This window comes from Thermobia domestica, chromosome 2 (assembly GCF_964235325.1).
Source record: "Thermobia domestica chromosome 2, izTheDome1.hap1.1, whole genome shotgun sequence".
NCBI lineage: Eukaryota > Metazoa > Arthropoda > Insecta > Zygentoma > Lepismatidae > Thermobia > Thermobia domestica.
Window position 1 is genome coordinate 146,047,313 of NC_137455.1, and position 18,429 is coordinate 146,065,741.

General features: G+C 37.6%; 1 protein-coding gene across 1 annotated transcript in view; it reads left to right on the forward strand.

Annotated features, from left to right (window-relative positions):
• COX5A (Cytochrome c oxidase subunit 5A) overlaps window positions 1-18,429 on the forward strand; it is a 38,824-nt gene that overhangs the window by 11,499 nt on the left and 8,896 nt on the right. Inside the window, exon 2 of the mRNA XM_081746886.1 lies at window positions 16,650-16,762. Coding sequence (XP_081603012.1) covers window positions 16,650-16,762 — 113 coding nt within the window. The remainder of the gene's footprint in view (window positions 1-16,649; window positions 16,763-18,429) is intronic.

Sequence of the window (18,429 nt, forward strand, 5' to 3'; positions counted from 1 at the left end):
AAATACGAAATGGCGGACACCTTCATGCCTGTTGTGTGTGGTTGCATAATCGCCAGGTACGGATGCTGGCCAACAGTGACATTCTGAGTATTAATTGTAGCGAATTTGTACTCAAATGCTCTAGAAAGACATGTCGGCAGAGCATAACAGATGAAGCAGGGTGATTCACATGTGTGGAAACACTTAACGAAAAATGCACTCATACTCAGTAAACGTAAGTTGAAAGCGTTGGAAATGTAAGGATTAGCGTCAAGAACATGAAAGCCATTGCCAATTCACCAATAATATTTCCTCAAACCGATGCAATATGATGTGCACGGTTGCATACCAATAAGGATGCAACAACTGAGGCCAAGTTGAAATTGTGCTATTGGACTCACAAAGAAACTGGGCAAACTAAAGGAATGTCACTAGTGGGATCGCATGATCGATAATGAAATGTGGCTAATGTGTGTGTTGATATCAACATGTAGCTAATGGACAAATGTCAACATGTCGCACTACTGTTGGGACATCATCTCACGTGCGAAAACTAGGAAAATAACGTTGTACATTCTGCTATTACATCTGCTGCACCTTTTGATAGAACGTAACTAGAACACGATTATATCAATGTCCCTCTTTGTTTGGGACATTGTCCCACAGTCGACACATATGAAAAGAAATCTCTTAATGTATGATTCAAATTCTGATAGAGCGTGAAAATAACAAACGTATCATGTCCCACGTCTTCTGAGACATATGACGTATTCGAAATATAGGCAAATACCTCCAGAAATTCGTATCTTACACACAGTGCACATGCCAAGACAAAGACGAGAATAAACCAATTTGGCACATTTAACACTACAGCTAGAACACCATACATATGGAAAGTAAAACGACATGAGCAATAGGAAGAAACGTCTTAAAGCTCTGATTGTTTACAACTGTGCAGTAGGAGTAACAAAATAAAACACACAAGTACGTCGGGAGGCTGTACAAGAGAGCTTGCCAAACAAAGTGGGTACTCCTCAAAGAAATGAATACAGAGAAAGTGAGGCTCCTTCGAACCTCAGGGCTAGAGCGCTCGCTTTTGCTCTCGTGGTCGCACTTTCCAATCCTACTGTCCCAGCAGTAGTGGGACATGTTGACATTTGTTCATTAGCTACATGTTGATATCAACACACACATTGGCCACATTTCAATATCGATCATGCGATCCCACTAGTAACATTCATTTAGTTTAACCAGTTTCTTACTGAGTCAATTGCACAATTTCAGCTTGGCCTCAGTTGTTGCATCCTTATTGGTATGCAACCGTGCGTATCATATTGCATCGGTTTGAGGGAATGTTATTGGTGAATTGGCAATGGCTTTCATGTTCTTGACGCTAATCCTTACATTTCCGACGCTTTGAACTCACGTCTACTGCGTATGAGTGCATTTCTGGGCATTTTTCGTTAAGTGTTTCCACACATGTGAATCACCCTGCTTCATCTGTTATGCTCTACCGACACTCCAGATGTCTTTCTAGAGCATTTGAGTACAACGCTACAATTAATACTTAGAATGTCACTGTTGGCCAGCATCCGTACCTGGCGATTATGCAACCACACACAACGGGCATAAAGGTGTCCGCCATTTTGTATTTGTTCCAGATATCGACTTAATACAAACGAATTATTGTTACCTGGTAGAAAGCCTATCAATTCATATCCATTTAGACCAATTTTCATTTGGCAGATTATCCGGGACTCCTCCCTACGTTCCTTTGGGGAATCCCTTGCGCGTGCACGGCAGGATTGTGAAACATGCAAAATTCAATAGAGCAGGTATGACTTCTTTACCCGCCCTCTTTATGTTGGATAGTTTCCGAACTATTGGCGTCCGAAAGTCATTTTCCCACGCTTTCGGCACCTTGTAGATCTGAAACTATGTCCGATAGCAGAAAGTTGAAGAGAACTTTTTTTCTTGTCTCAGTGGCAGGAGTCACCTCCCAAGAGTTGTAACACTTATTTTGCAATACCCGATATATATATATATATATATATATATATATATATATATATATATATATATATATATATATATATATATATATATATATATATATGGGGTGATTCCACGAAAAAGGGAAATGTTCACTTGGAAAATTTTTGTTCCGTTGATGGTCGCCTATTTCGATAAAAATATCACATGCACTTACTACTACTACTAAGTACATGTTAATTAGGTGTTCAGCAGAGCTGAATCGTTATTGGTGTAGTAAATAAAAAATAATAAACTTTTCAGCACCCACGGAATTGAGATTAGTTAACACGGAGTTGAAAATTGCTGTGGAGTTGAGAAACGTGATACATCTTGGTGATAAGTTTTGGTTTATAAGTGATTAAGCTTATAATTTACATAAAAATTGAAATAATTTTCCAATAGTTTTTGTAAGTTAGAATTATTACCTTATGTTGAATAAAATTCCAACAAACTAGATGACACGTAATTTGTTATAAAAAATACTCCAGAAAATACTGCAAACATATGAAAATATATCTAATGAAGGTTCCAAAATTGAGTATATATATATATATATATATATATATATATATATAAGGGATGGATAAAAAGTAATGGCACAATTGTTATAATTTACAAATGACAGTATTAGAAGGGAAAATACGTTCTACATTCCTTCAATGTAATCACCCCCCATGTCCACAACCTTCTGCCACACGTATGGAAGGCGCCGTACTCCGTCAGTACCTGGTCCGTCTGTTGTTCTCTGGCTATGTCTCGCAGCGACCGCCCTACGGCATTGAGGATGGCCTGTCTGGTGTTGTATCGTTGTCCGCAAAGTGGTTGCTTCATCTTGGAAAACAGGTCATAATCGCACGGACTCATATCCGGCGAATATGGTGGATGTTCCAGAATCTCCCAGTTCCAGGCACGTAAAAGGTCCGTCACGGTGGTAGCTGTGTGACAGCGTGCATTGTGCAAAATGATTGGGGGTCCGTGCCAAAAGATCAGGTCGCTTTCTCCGAAGTGCGGGACGCAGATGGTGTTGCAAGAACGTGCACTAATATGGCGCATTCACAGTCTGCCCTGCTGGTACAGCATGGTGCAGGATAACCCCTTGGACATCATACGCCACTATCAACATCACCTTCACTCCTCCCTGACTAGGGCGCACAGTCTTTGGCCGAGAGGAACCGGGATGCTTCCATTCGTTGGATTGGCGCTTCAAACATGGTTCGTAGGATCGAACCCAGGTTTCATCGATGGCAACGATCCTGCCCAAGAAATTGTCACCCTCCCTCTGGTGGTGGTCTAGCAATTCTTGTGCCAGTGCATATCGGTACCATTTCTGCACCTCGGTAATGACATGTGGAACCCAACGTGCTGCAATTTTGCGAAAACCCAGGATGTCGTTCAAAATGTGAAGCACAGTTTTATGGCACACCGCAACCTCTGCCGATAACTCACGCGCAGTCCACCGTCTATCCACGTCCAGCAAGGATGCAAGGAGCTGAATTATCATGTTGTCCACTGGAGGTCGTCCGGAACGTTGGCGGTCTTCCACGTTCTGTCTGCCTTCACGAAACACTTTAACCCATCGAGCTACGGTGCGGTATGGCAACGCTGCATCACCACAGGCTTCCCGCAGTCCCTGAAAACATTCTTGTGCACTACGACCACGTGACACTTCAACTTTGATCCACGAACGCTGTTCATGTTTAGTGAACATTGTGTTTAGAGCGCTTCCACTCGCGATACCAATTTGACGCCACTGCTCTCGTTGACTGACTGACTCAACAGCGTTCCCACTCACCTAAGTTCCTCAACTGAGATTGTCTTCTCCGGTGCTGCCACCACGCGGTTCTCCGTCACTAGACTGGCGCGTGCCGGCAGGGTTGCCAGTACTTTTTATCCAACCTATGTATATATATATATATATATATATATATATATATATATGAATATGTGACGTAAATAAGAAAAAAAGAAATACACTTGTCGAATATTGAAAAATTATTGCGCTTTCAATATGTTGACTATCATATGGAGAGGACAAACTTTTCACATAAGCTTACGAAACAGACGAAGTAGTCACTAAACCTGTCTATTGTCTACTTCATTTGTTTTCTCAGCTTATGTAAACCGTCTGTCTTCTCTGTGTAATCAAGTCAACGCGTCGAAAGTGCAATACTTTTTCAACATTTGGTATATATACAAGGTGTTTCAAAACAATACACACATCGTTTGGGAGCTGATTCCTGGCACCAAAATAAGACGAAAAGTATAGACAACTGAGTGCACAAGTGCTTCCTTTCGGAGTTATAGGCTGCCGAGAACATGAAAAAATATCAACTTGAAAGGTCCATAGCTCCAAAACTGAGACCTGCCATAGTCGGGTCACGACTTCACTTAGGAACTAATATGTGCACTATCCAAAAATATGTTTCAGAATCCTGAGGTACTCACGAAGCAATTTTTATAGAGAGAGTTTGGCTACGGGCGTATAATCTGAAGTACTCACCAACTACTTCTATAAAAGTTGTTGTAGAAGTACCGCAAGATTCTGAAACATGGATATTTGGATAGCGCACATACTAATTCCTAAGTGAAGTCTGACCCGACTACGGTAGGTCCCATAGTCTTATGCTATGGACCTTTAAAGTTCATTTTTTTTTTTTTTTCATGTTTTCGGCAGCCTATAGCTGCGAAAGGAAGCATTTGTGCACCCAGATTGGTCTATACTTTTTATTATCTTGGTGTTAGGAATCACCTCCCAAACGTTGTCGGTATTGTTTTAAAACGCCCTGCATAATGCACTTAGCAAAGCCCCCTGAAATATATATATGAATAATTTTCATGTTGGACGTGTGGTTTTAGGTATTCCACTGTGTTCACATTTCTCATTTTTGCGTTTTCGTATATGAATTATGGACATGGCAGGCTAGTAAATGTGACAGGGATTTGAAAAGTGACAGTTCGTCGGATAATGTGTTTCCAATCACTTCACAGTAGAAATTTATATTTATAAAAAAGTTTTCGTATATTAAAAAACAAAAAAAAGAAAAAAATTTCCGCACGGAGGCTCGAACCGTCGCCCTTCGTTTCAGAAATGTCAGTAACAGTACTAAACCCGCTTGACCACAGACGCAACTTACAAGAGATTGTGTTGTAATATTGATAGAATCGCTCCAAGCACAGATTCCTACTTGGAGGTTTAAATATTCATTTTCTGTCGTTTTCAGCAATTTCTACTTAAGATAATGGTTGATTTTGCATATTGGAACTGTGCATGAGGTGTGCAGTCAATATTAATCTCAGAAATAAATAGTTTGATTTTGTTTTTACATCTTCACATCGCTCGGATGACAGTACGGTTTGCAGCTAGTGTCTATATAAAGGACGGCGGGAACATGCAATTCCCTGTGTATAGATCTGTGGGAATTGTGACGGATCTAGGCTCACTTTTTCGGACTAAGTTTCTGAACGAGTTTCCAGCTTTTTGTGAACAGGTGTGTACCAGGACCTGTTCTAAATACAAACTGCTTTTCTCCCCCCGTTCCCTCATTTCTGCTGGCGTCTGAAAGAAATACAGTGCGATTTGGGGTACATGTTGAGTGTTATTAATAAATATTATAAATTTATGAAATGTTAAATTACAAATTACAATATATATGCTTGAGCTAAGGTGTGGGGAGTGAAGTACGTCAAAAATTGCGCCCAAACCAGACCAGTAGGGCCCAACACACAAATGCAACGTATCCGGACACTTAACGTCTTATAAATGCAGGAAATCTCAGAACTCATCCACTTGTTTATTTTGATTTGAAAAATAGGTTTTACATGTTCAACACAAATTACTATCGCTGTCAAAGTAGATAGGTATGTGAGGTGCACAGTAATACTTAGGCAATATGGTGAACAGTGCTGCTACCGTAAGGGTATATCTGCATTAATTCAGACATTCTACACACCTACTATTTTAGATATTCGGGGAATTTGGTACTTGGCACACTGTATTTCTGCACCTTACTGATCATGAAGACGAGTTATTACAAAGAGACAGATTTCTTATTATGTAGTGGATCATTACTGTACGCTTGTTTTTTATTTATTTATTTTTCTTCTGATTTACTGACAAGTAAACCTTACGTTTGGGTGAATCGAGTTGCTGACTGGGACACATATGAAAAAGTAGTACTAAATGTGGTCAGTATTTCAGTGAAGTTTTAGGTGCGAAGCTCCAGGGGTTTAGGAGATACAGCTACCAGAACATCGCATGGAAGTACAGTATAGTCTTCATACAGTTGGAGGTAAAAGCTCTGTAAGACCTCTTGTAACGACGAAAGATGAATAACAAATATATGGGTACATATAAGGACTAGGGACAAGTCATATAGTAAGGGTATACCTGACGGCGGCCATCTTGAAATCCGCCATTTTGAATTAAGGTTAAGTTTTTAAAATAGGAATAGGGTCATGTGATACATGATTTAAGGCGCAAATTTAACCAGAAGAACAATGGTGACGTTAATTTTAATTTACGCGCAATTGGTAAAAAGTTACAGAGAAATTAAATATTGTTGCAGCATATGTATTAGTCCTTTACCCCACCTTGTAAATTTTGTGTTAATGATAATAATTAAATAAAAAGCAGGTGGATAAATATTAGGACTATAGTAAGAGTTGCCTTGATGGCGGCCATGTTCAAATCCTCCATTTTAAATCAGACAAAAGGTTTAAACAAAATGCATAACAGTGACACCTTATTAATAGCAAATTTTACCATAAATTCAACGGTATAACCATTTTTGCTTTATCATTAACCAGCATTTGTTACGCCACCATTGTATTTCTGATTAACTTCTAGCCCGAAGTCATCTTTTTCATTACTCTATTCCCATTTAATTTTGTGCTGGTTAATGATAAAGCAAAAATGGTTATACCGTTGGATTTATGGTAAAATTTGCTATTATAAGGTGTCACTGTTATGCGTTTTGTTTAAAACTTTTGTCTGATCCAAAATGGCGGATTTGAACATGGCCGCCATCAAAGCAACTCTTACCATAGACCTAATATTTATCCACCTGCTTTTTATTTAATTATTATCACTAACACAAAATTTACAAGGTGGGGTAAAGGACTAATACATATGCTGCAACAATATTTAATTTCTCTGTAACTTTTTACCAATTGCGCGTAAATTAAAATTAACGTCACCATTGTTCTTCTGGTTAAATTTGCGCCTTAAATCATGTATCACATGACCCTATTCCTATTTTAAAAAACTTAACCTTAATTCAAAATGGCGGATTTCAAGATGGCAGCCGTCAGGTATACCCTTACTATATGACTTGTCCCTAGTCCTTATATGTACCCATATATTTGTTATTCACCTTTCGTCGTTACAAGAGGTCTTACAGAGCTTTTACCTCCAACTGTATGAAGACTATTCTGTACTTCCATGTGATGTTCTGGTAGCTGTATCTCCTAAACCCCTGGAGCTTCGCACCTAAAACTTCACTGAAATACTGACCACATTTAGTACTACTTTCTCATATGTGTCTCAGTCAGCAACTCGATTCACCCAAACGTAAGGTTTACTTGTGAGTTCATGTGATGAGCGTACAGTGCCTTCAGAAAAAGTTTCAGATCTATAACTTGTAGAATCAGTTGTTGTGAGAGGTGCTTTTCCGATTAAGTTTCCACTATGTCACATACCTTTAAATCTGCTGTTAAAAAGCGGTATGTACGGCCAGAGCTAGTTGTTGGCGGCGTCTCCAAAATTGTAAGAATATGAGAGAAATGAATCCAGCACACATTCTCTCGAGTTGAAGCTAGTAGAATGACGTACTTGGACTAGGCGTGTGCATGACGTGAACCTGAGTATTTTCTTCTGACTGGTTAATGTTACGTATTATACCAATGAACCACTTTCTGCCATGGACACATGCAACTTAGCAGCCGGTATATAGTTTAGACACAGTATTATCAAACTCACATCTAGTTTGTTTTAAAATTGAGAACTGAAGAATATGTTTCACCCTGACTTGTTTTCTTCAATTCAACTTCCTGGTGGGATAGTAAGAGCACATAATGAAAACCTCATGTACCAGGCATGGTTTTTGCTTGCTTAAGTTTTGGCTTTCGGTGTGAATGAATGTGATCCACGTGCTTACTGAAAATAATGCCACTAATGTGTGCACTGCAGTAGGCAAACACTTTTATCAACGTATGTAATTTGATCTTGTAATTGTTGTTGAATACTAGCTAACTTTTGAAGTAAGTCACTTGAATGTGTCACCGATTCCGTCACAAAATGAATCGCCATGACTTGTGACAAAGAAGACCAAGAAACTCTCAGTCCGAGATCTTCCTTATGATGGCATAAATGGATGAAATTTTTGCAGTTCTTGTATTTATTTATTTATTTATTTTGCCTGTTTTGACTTACAATATGGAGAGTATCTCCTATGTCGCTGAAATAATGTCAGTGTTTAAAACAAGGTAATTGCCCCTTAATGTAAGTGGCTATTTCTGTCTGAATTTTGTACACTATTGAAATACCGTTATCTAGGTCATTTGATAAAAAGCAGTTGCTGTTTACTTGTAATGCATCATCACTTGCACTTCAATAATACATCACGACTGGATGAACTGTACAGTAGCCTTGAGTCCAGTGGCATCCTTCTGCTTCATTGTGAATAACAAAGGAATAATTTTCAGTAAAATCCAATGAAGCTATAACTGCTGATTGCCCGTTTCAGGTGTTTTAGATAGCCTGACTGTTAGTTTGTAATATATGCCTGGGATACAAGTTCAAGCTTTTATACTACCGTTTCTATAACTTGCAGTGACTGTTCGTAATTCTGTTTTGTCAATATTGACCAACTGGTGATATTCAATTAGATCATCTGGATCAGCCCAACTTACTAAGGAGATGGTGCTTTAAGTTTTCTTGAAGGACAGTGTTCGCATTGTTGCAGCATACAGACAGTATTCCCATCGTCATACACAAGAAATGAAATAAGTTCCGTGTAGCTACTATAACCTAGAATATGAAGAAGCAACTCAACATTTTGATGGATGGTGCAGACAGATTGCATGAGTTCCCGGACTTGCTGCCAAAAGACACCATTTTGGGTGTAAAGAACAGAATTTTGAAAACCCTTCTTTGAATCAATGATAATTTTTCCCTAGAGAAACAGTAAAGATCGCGTAAGTTGCTGAAGCTTTTTCTGTTTGTACACATTCCTGAACTGCTGACTCTATTTTTAATTGCTGGCATTTGCGTGGAAAACTGATCATCCTGATAAAAGTCTTGCATCACTTGCACTCTCTCCAGGTAGTTTCTGCCCTGGTGTGGAATAAGATACGGCACAGATTACGTGTTCCAGTGTAAGTTTTCTTGCCAGCTAAATCATGTACTGAAACGTCGAATTCATTTGCAGCCTTCTTTTTGGACCACGACTGCGGGGTCAGTGTGGAAATTGGGAGTTTTCGTTTTCTTCTTTGTGTACAACTTCTGCTTATTAAAGAAACAAGTGATCTAAATCTGCAGCCTTTTGTTCAAGGTTACGTTCACATTTGTCAGTCGCTGCTTGAGCTATCATCATGTCCAACTTCTGAAACTTTAGATATTTTGTGCACTATAGCTTCTGCAAGTTCCACCTTTACGTGTCCCATACTTAGGTTTTGCACAATTTGGTACGAAATGCAGCTTCAGTGGTGACGTTTGTGAATATTCTAAATTTCTATGAAGTACAACTCTACATTCTTCTTTCACTGCTTCAGCGTTCAACTTCTAACTGACATCACTTTCTTCTGATTTCTGAGTACTTTTTTCTGTGCTTAACTGGAACGCTGTGAAATTTCATGGGGTTCAACATGATCTCTGAAACAGTTCATACTTCCTCAGATACAATGCATCGTGATGCTGACAGATTGTGTGCAAATCTTCTGTGAATATACCTGTCCGTAGCACAATTATTATTATTATTTTCACACCGGCAATGTTTCTGGAATTCTAATTTCCTTGCTCTCTATGTAACTCGCTTTATAACATGTTTTTCGTTTGCATTCCGACAAAACAAGGTTCTAATTTCCTTGCTCTCTATGTAACTCGCTTTATAACATCCTTTTCGTTTGCATTCCGACAAAACAAGGTTAGAGTTCGTGACTAGTATCCGTAGTTTTATTTCAAATACAAGACACTGAAAGGATTTAATTCAGTACAGCTTCGTTGAATCGAATTGATTTAACTCAATTATCGAATTAACTATGCATTACTTATTGTCCCAAGTAAAACTAATTATGTAACACACACTGTACTAGCAAACCAGTGTTCAGGCACGGTAGTGTTACATTCTTCCTGAGTCTGCGCGGTGGCTCAGTGGTAGAGCGTTCACCTCCGGTGCTTGAGGTCCCAGGTTCGATCCCAGCTCGCGCCGTGGACTTTGTAGTGGACAAACACCGTGCTCGTGGGTTTTCTTGGGTTTCTTCCGTTTCCTCACACTTTCTTCATTCTACCATTTCATTCATCTCCCATCATCACCGTCTCCTTTAGCCTAACCGGCATAACCGTGGGACGTGAAACGTAAATACACCCTCCATTCCAAAAGAAACCGAACTTTTGAAAACAAATAGTACCACTAGTGCCATCTGTTGTAATATTTTACCGGTAGATGGCGTAGTCCCTCATTGACAAGTGGTATAAATGTTATGACATTTGGATGCACGGCAACAAAGTTATTGCGTTTCAACTGTCAGTGTGTTGTGTACATCGGTCGGAAAATGAGTTTCAAACAACGAGCTGCAATTGAGTTTTGTGTTAAACTGGATAAAACTTTTAGTGAAACGCACCAAATGCTACAAAATGCATATGGTGATGGGTGTCTATCCCGTACGCAAGTTTACGAGTGGTTCAGGCGATTCAAATCGGGTAGAGAGACGCTGGATGATGACGAAAGATCAGGCCGTCCCAGAACCGGATTATCGGAAGAAAACATCGAAAAAGTGCGTGAATTCATCAAACATAACAAAAAATCGTCGGTGAAAGTTATTGAAATGGAATTAGGCATTCCTCAAACAACCGCATACCGCATTTTGACCGAAGTTTTGGGCCTTAAGAAGGTTAATTCGCGGTTTGTACCACACAAACTCACCGAAGACCAAAAAGTTGATCGAATTGCGCATTGCAAAGACATCGTTAAAAGTGCTCGGCAGGATCGAAACTTCTTGAAATCGATTGTAACGTGACGAGACGTGGTGTTTTGAATATGAGCCCGAAACAAAGCGGCAAAGTGCTGAATGGAGAGCGCCAGATGAAGGAACACCCAAAAAAAGTCGCTTGGTGAAGTCAAAAGTTAAGGTGATGCTGATTTGTTTTTACGATTCAAAAGGAATTATCCACAAAGAATTTGTTCAGCCCGGCCAGACAGTCACTGGAGAGTTTTACTTGGGCGTCATGAAGCGTTTGCTGGCAAGAATTCGTCGTATTCGGCCCGAATATCGCGAAATCGGCAGTTGGACTCTTTTGGACAATAATGCACCATCACATCGTTCGCGACTTGTAACTGAATTTTTGGTCAAAAATCACATTATTCGGTTGCATCATCCGCCCTATTCACCAGATCTCACTCCGTGCGATTTCTATCTGTTCCCGAAACTGCATTTGGCGATGAAAGGAAAGTGGCACGCATCGATTGATGCCATTGAGAAGGCGACGACCGCCGTCCTAAAGACCATTCCAATAAAGGACAAGGAGAAGTCGTTTGACAACTTGTTGGAGCGTGCAAATATGTGTATCGATGCAGAAGGGGAATACATTGATTAATAAAAATGATTTGTTCCAAAATGTACATTGCTTTTTTGTTTTTTTTAAAACGTTCGGTTTCTTTTGGAATGGAGGGTGTATTTCGTTTCATTTAATTTCTTCCTCAGTCTGTAGACAACAGAATCCACTGCACCAAAAGGGACTGCTTTTATAATAGAAGCCATGGATTATTCCAGACAGTTCGAGAATGTTCTGAAAGGAAAATAGTGTAGAATACAGTTCTACAATATTCTGCAAAATTCGAGACTGTTAGAAAGCGTAAAATATTCTGGAATGTTTCATAGTCTTTGGGAAGAATCTAGATTGTTCCGGAAAGACGCGTATTATTCTTAATCATATAATGTTCTACAATATTCTGAAAAAAAAAAAAAAGTATTGTAAAGTATTTAGGAATGTTTGAAATTCTTCCGGAAGGATCTAGATTGTTCCACAAAGATACATATTATTCAGTAGTGTACGACAATATTCTACAAAATTCGAAACTGTTCCAAAGCATTGTAAAATATTCTTTCGAAAGTATCTAGAATATTCCACTAGGGGACAGAAATAAAGTACCAAACTTCCAAACAAGTACCAAATTTCCCGAACGTCTAAAATAGTAGGTGTCTGAAATAATGCAGATAATACTCTTTAAGTGGCAACACTGTTCACCACATTGCCTATATGTACATAAGTATCACTGACCATCTCACATATCTATCTATTATAGCAGCGATATTAATTTGCGTTGAACATGTAAAACTTGTGTTTTTAAAATAAATAAGTGGTTGGGTTCAGAGACTCCTTGCATTTATTTATTTATAAGAACTAAGTGTTTGGTCATGTTACATTTGTGTACTTGACTCCCTTTGCCCTGGTTTGGGCGCAATCTTTCGGATACTTCACTCCCCACACCACAGCTCAAGCATATATATTGTAAATTTAACAATTAATAAATTTATAACATTTATTAAATACCAACATGTACCCAAAATCCTGCTGTTTTTCTTTATTCACTCTTTGGAGCAGAGCTTTATATATATATATATATATATATATATATGAAGAAAAAAAAATATCACCAAAATTCTTGTTTAGTGGTGCAGTGTTTTCGCTCCATAAAAATGTAAGTTACAACATTAATTATTGGTTTTAACAAAGACAGGAGTTGGCTGTCTTGATGAAATATGTTCTTCTAGAATCCACAAAAGTTGGTGCTTCTCTGTAAAAGTTTCATGGAGCTATGTTTGTTAGTTCTTGAGCTATAACATGTTCAATTTAGAGTGCAGTCTCAAAGCAGAATTTTGGAAGCTGTGTACATGTACTATTTTCCCAAACTTTGATCACCTGTAACTCCCAAACCTATTTGGTTAAGGAAGAGAAACGTACTACTAACAAGTGACAGAGGTTTCGTGAAAATTTGAAATGGTAAGTTAAATGGCCTGGATGTACTGATATGGAATGACTCTGAGGTTAAATATCTGAACATGAAGAAAAGCAAGTAATCAATAATTGAAACTTGTAATTACAGTGCCCTATAAGGCAGTATGGGAACGCTCCCAAATCCATGAATTTTGACTTTTAAAATTCGAACCTCAGGGATATTAAGAAAAGTTGAAAAGTCGTGTTTTTCGTTCCTCTGCTAATCGCGCAAACTGCATAAATGGACTGTAAATATAGGCTTGAGACATACAGCCAACAATCTACTTTTCGTAACAGACAGTGTTATAAAGTAAATTAGATGAAGACGTACGTTTGATAGAAGTATAAAGTGAGATTAACAGCGTACATACAAAGGACTCCCTTGTGACAATATTGATTAGCGTACGTGCTTTGGGTACGGAAGACCCGGATTCAATTCCTGATGGGAGGTTCTTTCAACGAACGTACATATTAGGTTCATCATCAAATCTATATGGAATATAATAGTGGTGGGCACAAAAACCGGTTTTTCACCGAAACCGGTTATCGGTTTTCTCCAAAACCGGTTCGGTTTTTTACCTGGTCCGGTTTCGGTTTTCTTCAAAACCGATTCCAGTTTTTTTCCAAAATTTGTTCTGTTTCTGACCAGAATGGTGTTTCGTTGTTCTCAGGAAACTGAATCCATTTCCACAGAAATAGTTTTGTGTGTTTTCGAAAAGTTTTCACCGAAACTGGTGAAAAACCGAACCGGTTTTGGAGAAAACCGAAATGTCGGTTTTTCGGGTTTCGGTTTTTATAAAAACCGGTTTTGCCCATCACTAGAATATAACGCTCCAGAGGATGCCCTGCTGCTTACGGCTTGCGGTTTTCTTTTTCCATGGAAAGACCATATTTATCCATGTAGACGTATGTTCTGCAAATGCTGAATGCTTTGACGAACTTCTGCAGCACAAGAGAACTAAATTTACGCTCGCACTACCTAGATATTTTTTGTAACTTGGACTACCAGGAGGAAGGTGTCATTTTGTGCCCATCTGTTAAGTTTAAATGTATGTCGCAAAAGAAGCGAATTAGAAACTCACAAAAATCTAGAGACTGAAGTGAACAGTACACAGGATAAGACTAACAGCTATTTATTGTACTGCCATCTAGGAGTGACACTTCTAATTGTCAGTCACATCTCCTACCAATGGAGGCGTACTTTGTGCCCACCAACTTAAAATAGCAAATTTTAGACACACTAACGTTCAGTTTGAACAACCATAAGATACACGCTTTAGCTAAACATTTTGACCAATAACATATTTTCTTACAATTTTAAAGAAACGATTAGATGAATAATTACAAAAAAATATACTGTGGTAGGCACGAAGTATCCTCCCCCCCCCCCCCATTTGTTGGTAGCCGACCCAAACTCAGAAGGAACAAGTGTGTGAACAATCGTATTCAAAGTGAAATTTTACCTCCTTTTGGGCAGGTCCTCACAAAGATCTTTACAGATGTTCATAGCTAGCATGTTCCGATACTTCGATACATACGGTCTCTCGCTTTATATATACCATGCAAATATTGACAGGAGGACATTGACTTACTCTGTGATTGATTTCACCAAGTTGTCTTGCCAAGTCAACATAGTTAATATTTTTTCAGGTGGGACTGGGTTACTACACATTTCAAACCAAAGCGGAACTTAATTTCTAAACTTACTATGCACGGGTGCAAACTAAGAATGCTACAATATCGCAAACATCGAGAATCAACCAAATTTTGGAGGGTTCTACAGCAGTAATTATGCAAGTGACACGGACGGGGGAACGCAGATCCAAAATATCTTAGTGTTAAATACTACGATCATCATATTTCGATCTAGTATTAAAAAAAAAAAAAAAAAAATGAAAGTGTGACTTTTTTCAAAGGACTTTATTTCGAAAAGGTGTTTAGTTAAATATCACACTTAAATACGTAAGTGGTTTTCAATAGACATAAACATCATAATGACGTTTATAGCAATTTGGCATTTCAAACTATTCCGGAGATTCGGAGAAAATGGTTAAATTTAATATATTGCTTAAAATGACGTATTTGTGAGAACTTTTTAAAACAGTTTTTGATTTACTTTGCTTCCATGACATTACTTTGCTATGCAATTACAAATTCTCACTTACATAATTTTTAAGCAGTGTTGCAAACTTTACCAATATTTACATAATGGTTTGAGATATCGAGTTGCTGTAAACGCCGTTAGGAACTACACATCTATTGAAAGTGGTGAGGTACTTGTCTAACCAGTTTTTCAAAATAAAAGTCTTTTGAAAAAAGTTAAATTTTCAGTTCTTTGTGTCTTTGTTCCTATTCATTCGAAATCAATGATATCATAGACATAGTATTAGACACTAAAGTACTTTTGATGTGCACTGCCCCATATGTCTCACTTTCATTGCTACTGACATACAGCACATCAAAATTTGGATGTTTGTGATACTGTAGCGTCCTTTCTTTGCAACACTGAATAGCAAATCTATTATTGTAACTTTTCTTTTAATGTGTAATTTTCAAATGTGGAATAATCTGACGTAGTACTATTTGGTTCTAAATAAATAAATAAATAATAAAAAAATAAAAAAATGGTTTGGCAGTACTGTTAACCTGGTGGTATCATTAAGACGTTACTGTCCGCCTGTCGATATTTCCATTTATTTATTTATTTTTTTATTTTTTTTTTCTATTTGAAAGTTAACAAGGCGAATCAAGATAAATTATCTACTCTGTATATACAATTATTGTCAAAACTCTGAGCATACTATTGATTTTTCTGAATTTTCCAAATAAAAGACACTGTGCATACAAAACAGTGTTTATTGAATTGTTTTTGACAACGTTGTTCATATAAGGAAACGAAAATTCATGGTCTTGTTGACATCGAGATAAATTTATTGAGGAAAGATGTTTGGCAATAAACAGATAACGAATGAGGAGACAACTAACGTCACGATTTGTTTGATGATACATCGTTTTAATGACACCTAGTGGTGTGTGTATGAACCCTTCTCAGTAGTTGTCTCTTCGTAAACATTATTCATAAGTAATCATCCATATTTATTAATCACTCGTCTCCTGTAGTCTATACAGCATTACGTAAGATGTTAAACTTGAAGATTCACTTCATTTCAGAAAGTAAACTTTGTAGGAGAGTGTGGTTATATTTTCCTATTCTAATAAAGCAAGATTTGTGGTAAGAAAAATATCCATAATGTAGACGATTGTTTCGGATGCTGGAAGAGTTCAGCCAGTAGTTAAATCTTCTTCCAGAGAGTATAACTATTAATATCTCATGACTTGCGTCATATAAACAATGCATTTCTTTTCCTTTTCTCTGTATCATTACTAATCTTATAAATATTTATAAATGCTGTTCTTTTTCAAGCGACAGTAGGCAGGAGTATGTCTTCACATAGCAAAGAGACAGACGAAGAATTTGATCAACGATATGAAAACTTTTTCAATAGACCAGATATTGATGGATGGGAGGTCAGGAAGGTAGGTAGAAACAAATTTTCACATTTGATCTAGATGTCAGAACGAAAGTTCATACAAAAATATTTTTATCGTTCTTTTTAACATGTGTTGTGAATTAGGAGTCCAATTATAAAGGTACTTTTGTTCTGTGTATCATGCAACCAAATGACCAGTTGTAATTTTATTCAGTCGGGAGTGTTCTACATTACATGCGAGGAAACTCATCTGTTTACATAGAATAGTGGGTTTTATAAATTAAAGTGGCCAAACTAAACCCCCTTGAAGAAATGCACCTTCACTCCAGCGCTAAAGTTAATTTTTTATATATATATATATATATATATATATATATATATATATATATATATATATATATAAACTGTAAAAGTGATGACGAAGAGTGACCTATGCTTGAGATTTCCATTTGTTAGCTATGTAGGGTGGCAGCAGATTTGTTATGTTTCTCGCTATATTATTTAGCGTTGTTTTCCTTCTCGTCTACAACCATTCACGTGCATACACATGTATGCGCAATGCATTCCGAGACTGTACGATCTGACCCAGTGGTATGTATTGGATGTAAAAAATCTGCTAACACACAACGGTGTACTTGCGCTCATCACGCATTTAATATTGGTTCAGATCTGGTTTCCGAGTTACTACCCAACATATTGGCACAGAGCATGGTATGCAGATATTGACAATATTCATCCTTACCCTACCACCATCTTATGCAATGTACAAGTCAACCAGATGCAATTAGACTGCAAATGTTGCTACGAATCATTGTAGCGAGAGAAATACCTGCATATACGAGTACTGTCGACGTGTAGACTAATGAAAAAAAAAAAAAAAATCTTGTGTTGTAGCATCATAGGCATGCGGCGAGACTTGTCGAATTGGGAGGATATATAGAAAATCAGCTTTACTATTTGTCGAAGTTCGAATCATAAATGTATTTGTTGCTGTATACAGCATATTGTTGCATAAATAGTGTGCTTAGCTAAATCTCCAATTATTATTATTATTATTAGTATTACTATTATTATTATTATTATTATTATTTTTATTATTATGAATGTATGGGTTGTATACATGATACCAGAATATCAATGCTGCTAAATTTTTAGTGTGATATGTGAAAAGCATTAAAAAAAGAAAACAAATTTGAAATGGGAAATAAACAAAATGGAACAACATTTATGATTATAAATCTTATGCATGTTGAGAATAACTTCAACAATTTGTAATGCATCTGATACAATTCTTAATCCTTTATAGAGCCAACTAACGGTCTAGAAAGGGATGCGCGTGACAATTAAGACAGCGAAACAACCTTCACGCCTCGTATTAGAATAGAGAATTAACATCCAAGATAACCGTAAATTCGATGCGTTTCTGTGAATATCTTTCAAAAAGCTACATCATCTTGCTTCAGACAAGACAAATGTGCACAGAAATTGCAAATTGAGGGCCATCCAGCGTGAAAGTTCATTATACCTTCGAAGATGTTATATTTGCGAATCGATATGAAAGTAGTAAGCTCTTTGACCATGTTAAATCTTTTCGCCAATGGAAGAGCAACTGTCAGGTTCTTACAAATCTAGAAGTCAGGGGAATCCTGGAAAAGTCAGGGAAAACGAAATTATATGAAAAATCAGGAAATACGGTACTTAACCTGGAAATCG